The 9,081-nt window shown below is 46.9% G+C and overlaps 1 protein-coding gene across 4 annotated transcripts in view; it reads left to right on the forward strand.

Moving 5' to 3' along the window:
• bcl9 (BCL9 transcription coactivator) overlaps positions 1–6,974 on the forward strand; it is a 29,173-nt gene extending 22,199 nt beyond the window's left edge. For all 4 annotated transcript variants that reach the window (XM_078262044.1, XM_078262046.1, XM_078262048.1 and 1 more), the window contains exons 7-10: positions 682–778; positions 889–3,079; positions 4,117–4,386; positions 4,535–6,974. In XM_078262044.1, the coding sequence (XP_078118170.1) occupies positions 682–778; positions 889–3,079; positions 4,117–4,386; positions 4,535–5,574 (3,598 nt within the window). In that variant the 3' untranslated portion in view covers positions 5,575–6,974. The remainder of the gene's footprint in view (positions 1–681; positions 779–888; positions 3,080–4,116; positions 4,387–4,534) is intronic.
• Positions 6,975–9,081: the final 2,107 nt, after the last annotated feature.

The following is a 9,081-nucleotide window of genomic DNA, read 5'->3' on the forward strand; positions in this document are numbered from 1 at the left end:
TCAAAACCTCAATTTCTTTATTGACCATATTGCACGTCTAGTGTTTGCACTGTAGTTATTAGTTTTTACAGTTAAAGTTTATCTCTACAAATTTGGAATATGAATGTGTTTAGACAGGCTAATTAAATAATCATCTCAGTACTTAAACCCTTTTTTTACATAAGCAAAACATACACCCACAGTGAAACCCTTTTGTGGAATTGCAGTTCAAAATTAAATGGAATTACTAACGATGTCAATTGCCTGAAGTATATCTCTGTGCCCCTGTCATCAGTGGTTGTTGTTTGTTTGTGTGTATGGCACTAAGATACTTTCTTCCCACCCCTTCTCTTCCTCCCCCAACATTCCAAGTTATAGCCTAAATCCATTTTGTGTATCTGCACAAGCGTGTGTGTTTCTCAGTGGGAGCATACACTTAGATTAACACTCTGTTGGGAATTAGAGATCAAAGGATGCTCAGTGGAAGGTGTGTGTGTGTGTGTGCAATAGTTAGCTTAGTCTGTTGACCTTGGTTTTACCTTCATGGTCCCATCTAGTACTCATTCATCTGGCTCACCGTCTCCCAGATGGATGGATGGATGGACGGACACACACAGACACACACACACACACACACACACACACACAAAAATGTATTGTGTCTGATGACTGATATCCGACTGTCTGCCTTCTTGTCCTCAGGGCAGCTGATGCAGTTCTAACTGGTCATACAGAAAACATCATTGCCTTCCACATGAAAAACATCTCCAACAGCAAGGACAAAGCTCACCTCCTCCTGGTAAAGATACACACAGGCTCTTTATAACGCACACATATATGCTTTCATGCACCAACATATTGCACAAGAGTGTCATAACTTAATCCTATTTCTGTCACTCTCTGTTAAAGAACAATGCAGCAAGCGCCCTCCGAAATGATGCCAAGCCTCCCCAGCAACCCCCGTCCCATGCCCAAGATCAGAGCCACCAGCCTGGATCCAAACCGTCCTTACCTGGCATGGCAGAGCCGGCCCCACCCCAGCCAAACCAAGGGAGCCAATCAGGTATTCTTCCGCAGGAAGGGTCATCTTCTGCAGGCATGGAATCCAAAAATCTTCCCAGCAGTAGCCCCAGTAACGCTACAGCTCCAGTTGACCAGGCCCCCGTCACCCAACCTGAGGCAGGCCTCAATCCTCCAACAGCAGGTGAAGGAGGGCAGGGTGGAGGCTCTGGTGGAGTGGGTCTGACACCCCAGCAGCAGCAACAACAGCAGCAGCTGGCCCAGGAGCTGTTGAACATGGAGGCCAACACAGAGGGTCTGTCCCAAGAACAGTTGGAGCATCGCCAGCGCTCCCTGCAGACATTGCGAGATATTCAGCGCATGCTTTTCCCTGATGACCGTGATGCCCCAGCAGCTGGCCCCCCACCGTCCCATGGTGGTCCCCATGATGGAGGCCCTGATGGTGCACCCCGTAGGTCTGAGCAAGGCCCCCTACAAGCTATGATGGCGCAGTCTCAGAGCCTCGGACCACCAGGTGGGCCAGGAGGACCTCGTCCACAAGGTCCACCCTTTGGCCCACCCCATGGTCCACCCCATGGTCCCAGGGATATGCCCCCGTTTCCACAAGATGAAATGGGTGCACACATGGGGGGCCCAGGGGGCTGTGGAGATGGAGATCAGATGACGCCAGAACAGGTGGCTTGGCTGAAGCTACAGCAGGAGTTTTATGAAGAGAAAAGGAAGAAGCAAGAAATGCAACACCGGCCACTTCCTCCAGACATGATGATGCACCCCCATGGTCCACGTGGCATGATGCGAGGCCCCCCACCTCCCTACCAGATGGGCCCAGGAGAGATGTGGGGAGGACCAGGTGGTCCACCAGAGCACTACCAGGAGCGCATGAGCATGGGCCCTGGCCCCAGGGGTATGCCCCCACATATGCAGAGGATGCCTGGCTTCTCTGGTATGATGAATCCTGAGATGGAGGGACCTCCAAGGCCTGGAATGGGCTGGCCTGACGACATGCCTCCCCGGATGGGAGATGCACGAGGCTTCCCCGGAGGACCTGGGGGAATGTTTGCTGGTCCAGGGGGTCGTGGTGAGCGTTTCCCAAATCCTCAGTCAGTCCAAGAAGCAATGTTCCACCAAGGTATGGGTGGAGAGAAGGGCATCCCTCCAGGGATGATGATGGACATGCAAAGGATGATGGGACACCAAAGAGGCGGAATGGAACCTGGTAATGGCATGGGCATGTTTCCCAGAATGCCCGGTGATGGTCCTATGAGTCCATCCTCTAGGCTCCAGGGAATGGGGGGAAGGGAAATGGGGCCTGAGTTTGGCATGGGGCCTGGCCCTGGGCCAGGACCTCATATGCACCCTGCCAAGCTACGAGATCCCTCCATGAATATGAGTCCTGACGAGATCATGAGAATGAGAGGAGGTGGCGGACCTCCAATGGAGAACATGGGTCCACAAGGCCGGCCCATGCAGGGCCCTCCCTTCCCTGAGCAGACACAGCCAGGAGACTTCCCTATGGGGCCTGGGCGACCCTTCCCAGGGGGTCCTGGAGGAATGAGGGGTCCACATGTAGACCAAGCCTTTGGCCCAGAGCACAGATCTACACCAACAGGAGGTAATGGCCGTATTAACCACCTCCCCCCTGCTGGTGGCCCTTCACAAGGTCAGCGGGGCCGCAAGCCAGCAGACCTAAATGTCCAAGCAGGAGGGGGGAACTCTCCCAGTATCAACCCACTTAAGTCCCCTCCTCTGAGGCAAGTGCAGTCCCCCATGATGGGCTCTCCCTCTGGAAACCTTAAATCCCCTCAGACACCGTCCCAGCTGGCTGGCATGCTTACTGGTCCCACAGGCCCCAGTGCCCCTCCACCTCCTCAAGCCTCAGCACCAATGAAATCCCCCCACTCCATGATGGGATCAGCTGGTGCCTCGCCTGTTCATATGAGGTCTCCTTCTCTTCCTAACCCCTCTCCAGGATGGGCATCCTCACCAAAACCACCCATGCAGAGTCCTGGAGTACCACCTCAGGGTGGCAAGCCGCCTCTTAGCATCACCTCGCCAAACATGATGGGGAGCATGGAGCAAGGTATAACCGTCTCTTTCATCCATTTTCTGTGTTCAGCAGCACCTCTGTCCCTTCTTATCATTTCAATATTTAACCTATTTGTGCCCTCAACTGAAATTTTGAATTTCCTTTTGGAAAACACACAAATCGGAAGAATAGAAATTTCGAACCGTTTGGCTAGTAGTATGATAAGAAAATGGCTGTATATCAGAAACTACACGGAGCACAATCAAGTATTTGGTATCTATGAACTCATACTTGAATACAAAACCTAAAATATATGCACACACATACAGTGTAAAAGAAACATTTCATATGAAAGACCTTTTAATAAAAACGTTAGCATTTTTCCAAATCTTTAAAAAACACATACTTTGACTATTGATAAAAGTGTGTTGTTTTTTTATTTTTTATTTATGTATTTTTTTTTTTTTTTTTTAATGTGATCTAAAAAAATAAAAAAATCATATTTGTACTGTTCCAATAAAACGTGCCCAAATATTGTCCCTACCAGATTTCAAGACTTGAGACCAGTCAGCATTTTCCTTATCACACTGAATATAGTCTTTGGGCACAAATGGGTTCATTCCACATCTTTTTTCCAGTGCATCTTTATTTAATTACATTCAGTTATTATCAGGATGTCTTTTGTAAATGGTTTGGTGTTGAATTTGATTTGTATTGCATTTTAGTCACGTATCTCAGTGATTGTTAATATCACATGTAAAATAGCTGCCCCTTTTAGTACTTTGAAATTGAAATTCGTCTAAGAAACATGCAAAAAAAAAAAAAAAAAAAATGTAAATAATATACATGTGGATGTTATTTATCAAGTGCATCTCTCACTTATTCAAGTTAGCACATCTGTATGAGGGGTGGGGTTGGGTGGGTTATGGTACAGTGGCTCCCTCTTGTGGCCACAGAATTTAGATCTCACTGAGCCTTAAGTAGCACACACTATTGCTGCATATCATCACAGATAAAAAACAATCTGCCTGAGAAGGAAAAGTCCCAACTGCTAAGATTTATCATCTCTTTTTCATCATGCCGTCCTCTAGGTGGTAACGGCCCTCCCTCAGCCCCTCCTTCATCAGGGGCTCCATCTGGCTCCATGTCCCTCCCAGGCAACGTCCCGTCTGGCAGTCCGTACAACATACCCCCTGAGCCAACTCTATCCCAGAACCCTCTCTCCATCATGATGTCACGCATGTCCAAGTTTGCAATGCCCAGCTCCACCCCACTCTACCATGATGCCATAAAGACTGTTGCCAGCTCTGATGACGACTCACCCCCGGCTCGCTCCCCTAACCTGCCGTCAGTGAACAATGGTAAGATATCTAATATTTCTTTTGTTTGTAATTTAGTTTACTTCAATTACACCCACCTTTGGTCATTTTTATATTAATACACATTAGATCTGCTTCCCGAGTGCATGTACTGAATACATAATCACTTCTTTTTGGCTTGCATATACAGGCATGGCAATGAATCACCAAGGGAATCCACGTATGATGGGACCCGGAAACGCTGGACCCATGTCTGCCCTCAGCCCTCTGGGTATGAATCCAATGGGATCCCAGCCCCTCTCCCATGGTATGCCCCCACAGATGCCTTCTCCCAATACCCCTAACATGGGCCCAGGCATGATGCCTCATGGCATGATGATACCACCAAATCCCCAAGACCCTGGTATGGGAAACCCCCAAATGATGCCCCAGGGACGCATGGGTTATCCTCACCGAAGCCAGCCGTACCCCCTCACCCAGTCCCCTTCCCAGCAGGGCCCTTTCTCCCCGCACAACGGTCCTGGTCCCCAAGCTTTCCCTGGCCATCCCATGGGCTTCCAGGGAGAAGGAGGACCTATGGGAGGACGGATGGGGAACATGCCTCATGGAGGAGGGGGTGATGGGGGTATGTGCAAGCCCAATACCCCAGGAGGGCCAGAGTTTAACAACATGCAAGGTGGATTCAGTGATGCAGACCTTCATGAGGTGATGCGACCGGGAGCATCTGGCATTCCTGAGTTTGACCTGTCCAGGATAATCCCATCAGAAAAGCCCAGCCAGACTCTGTCTTACTTCCCCCGAGGTGGGGGAGACAACCCTGGAGGAAAACCACCACACCCCTCTGGCTTCCCCATGCAGGGCATGATGGGCGATGGACCACCGAGGATGGGGATGTCCATGCACGGGATGGGGGGGATGCCAGGGGGGCCTGGCGGGGGAATGGGCCCCCAAGACATGTCAATGGGCAACCCTGGCCACAACTCTATGCGGCCACCAGGATTCATGGGCCAAGGCATGATGGGCCCCCAGCACCGGATGATGTCTCCTGGGGGTCCGGGAGGGATGATGCAGGGGAGACAAATGGCTCACCCAGGCCCTGGTGGCTCACCTAATATGATGATGTCACTGCAGGGCATGGGCGGCCCCCCGCAGCAGACAATGATGATGGGGGGTCAGATGAGGCCACGTGACATGGACATGGGGTTCAGTCCAGGCCCTGGAATGTTCTAATCCAACATAAACCTTGTATGTAGAATGTTCTTGGACAATACACAAGGATGGAGTAAAGGTGATGGTGTGTGGAGAATGTTCAGAAAACTCTGATGGACTCAAGCAAAGGACGTATAATACAAGAGAGGATGTACCCAGAAATGAACAGAATGGAGTTAACCAGTCACCTAGTAATGTCCTGTGGGAACTTTTCCAATGGAGACTCAGACAGGCCCAGATTGGAGTACTTTTGCCACAAGAACATTTAATTTTGACTCATGAACTTCAGAATGTATGGGATTGTTGTGCATCAATTTCGCAAAACTGTTCTTGTGTTTTTTGAATATCTGACTATAAAGATGACTTTCAACATCAAAGAGGACTCAACCTAACTCAAAGTCAGCGTGGAGATGCTACAGTATATGTCTACTTTTTTCAACAACAAAAAAAAAAAACAACAAATAATTTGTCATGAAAGTGGTATGGAACAAGAGAAAGGAATAAGAATTTGTGCTTTGTGAAGACTTTAGTGGAACTCCATCTTGTCTCTCGCTCCATTGTTTTGACTGTTTCTGTACAGTATATACGTGTGAGAGTGTGTGCGTGCTTGACAGACTGTATGTTTGTGTGGTATGTATGTATGTGTCTGTATGTATAGGCATTCTATCAGTGACCTCTCAACTCCTCTTACCCAACTTTAATTGGGGGGAGGAATGCCCCCTAAAAATACTGTACTGTTTACCATTGGTGGGCTATTCGAATTTTAGTCTATTTTAATTTCCTTTGTAACTCCAGTGTATAACAAACCAAACTATGACCTCATTAAGATAATAGTATTATTAAAAAAGCACAAACATGGACCGTCTGCAGAAAGCGTCTTTTTTCTCTATTTTTACCATTGAGAGCAACACATTGTGTGTGTGTGAGAATCCTGGCAGCTTTGCAGCACAATGATAATCCCCTGTCCATTTCAAGTTGTCGATGACATTTGATTTGGTGCTCCAAAACTTTCAGGACTCAACTTTCGCCAGCGTGAATAATACTGCTAGTACCCAGATGTGCTATGTGTGTTCTTCTTGTTCCTGTTTGTTTTGACTCTTGTTGACTCTGGGTAATAATCATTCCCACAGCAATAATCCCCCCCAATGGTCATCAGAATGGGACAGGCTGAATGCCACACAGGTATGCCAGGTATTATAGAACTAGAGCTAGGTAGATCTGGTTAAATTTTGTAAGGCAGGTGTGGTGTCCAGAGTGAGACACGCAGAAATGTAAACAAGTACTGCTTACCATCCAGTTGACTTCCTCTCTTTTCTCTATTGTATAAGCTTGTCATGTGTTTCTCCATTGGCTTTGGTGCAGAATAGCCTACCAGGGCTGTGGTGATGGACTACAAATAAAAGATATTGTTTTGGTATATACATGTTGTCTATGGAATGTGTGTGTGCATGTATGGGTCCACGTGGCTCTTGACTATTCACATTTAGTCAGTTATGTGGTTATGTCTTTGTCATTCTACACGTCAAACTAGAACAACTAGAACAAATAAACAAAAGAGAGCAAGTCATACAGAAAAGCAGCCATGCCAATTTGACATTTTATCAGGAGTTACTTGGTAAAAGCTACTTTAGAGGACACCACACTTCCAAAATCGATGCAAGCATGTTGATGCATTTGAACTCTAACAAACTAGTTGTGCTTTAGTAACCTGAATTTCACTTCGCTGGTAGGAATAGTACAGAGCCCCTTATGTTTCATTAGCCAAAGAAAAGAGACTTAACATTGATCAAAATCTTTATTCATGACTCACCCAATCCAAACCTTTATTTTAAGCAGCAGGTCATGGGAAACTCCCACTGTAATGTACAATTCCTGTTATTGTAACAGGTCTATATAATGGGCATGAATACATTATACTGTGGTCTGATGGTACCAACAAATCCCAACAAGAAGGCAACCTAATGTTTCACTCTTAATACAAACTAGCAGAATTATTCAATTTCTGCATATTCATAACATGGTTATGAAGACATCTACCTACACACTGTCCCTAACACACAACTAATCCCCAACGTAAGATACAGTACATGAACTGCTTAGCGTTCCGCTTAGGAATAAAGTGATTAAATATGAAGGATTTGATTGTGAACACAACCAAATAGACAGAATAATTGCATCAGCAATCAGATACTGGCATTGGTGCCGCATTGGTCAACCTTTAAAATATACAAAGTATTCATACCCCTTGACCTTTTTCCATATTTTGTCACATTACAACCACAAAGTGGTGCATAATTGTGAAGTGGAAGGAAAATGATAACATGGTTTTCAGTTTTTTTTTACAAATAAACTGAAAAGTGTGGCGTGGAAAAGTATTCAGCCCCCCTGAGTCAATACTTTGGAGAACCACCTTTCACTGCAATTACAGCTTCAAGTCTTTTGGGGGCATGTATCTGCCAGCTATGCACTTCTAGAGACTGACATGTTTGCCCATTCTTCTTTGCAAAATAGCTAAAGCTCAGTCAGATTGGATGGAAAGTGTCTGAACAGCAATTTTCAAGTCTTGCCAGAGATTCTCAATTGGATTTAGGTCTGGATTTTGACTGGGCCATTCTAACACTTGAATATGCTTTGATCTAAACCATTCCGTTGTAGCTCTGGCTGTATGTTTAGGGTCACTGTCCTGCTGGAAGGTGAACCTCTGCCCCAGTCTCAAGTCTTTTGCAGACTCTAACAGGTTTTCTTGTAAGATTGTCCTGTATTTGGCTCTATCTTCCCATCAACTCGGACCAGCTTCCCCGTCCCTGCTGAAGAAAAGCATCCCCACAGCATGATGCTGCCGCCACCATGTTTCACGTTGTGGATGGTGTGTTCAGGGTGATGTGCAGTGTTAGTTTTCCGCCAACATAGCGTTTTGCATTTAGGCCAAAAACTTCCAATTTTGGTCTCATCTGACCAGAGCACCTTCCTCCACGTGTGCTGTGTCCCCCACATGGCTTGTGGCAAACTGCAAACGGGACTTCTTACGGCTTTGTTTCAACAGTGGCTTTCTTCTTGCCACTCTTCCATAGAGGCCCGATTTGTGGAGAGCACGACTAATAGTTGTCCTGCGGACAGATTCTCCCACCTGAGCTGTGGATCTCTGCAGCTCCGCCAGAGTTACCATGGGCCTCTTGGGTGCTTCTCTGAACAATCCTCTCTTTGCCCGGCCTGTCAGTTCAGGTGGACGGCCGCGTCTTGGTAGGTTTGCAGTTGTGCCATGCTCTTTCCATTTCCGGATGATGGATTGAACAGTGCGCCACGAGACGTTCAAATCTTGGGATATTTTTTTATAACCTAACCCTGCTTTAAACTTCTCCACAACTTTATCCGTGACCTGTCTGGTATGCTCCTTGGGCTTCATGATGCAGTTTGTTCACTAATGTTCACGCTAACAAACCGCTGAGGCCTTCACAGAACAGCTGTATTTATACTGAGATTAGATCACACACAGGCGGACTCTATTTACTAATTAGGTGACTTCTGAAG

This window comes from Sander vitreus, chromosome 11, assembly GCF_031162955.1.
Source record: "Sander vitreus isolate 19-12246 chromosome 11, sanVit1, whole genome shotgun sequence".
Lineage (NCBI taxonomy): Eukaryota > Metazoa > Chordata > Actinopteri > Perciformes > Percidae > Sander > Sander vitreus.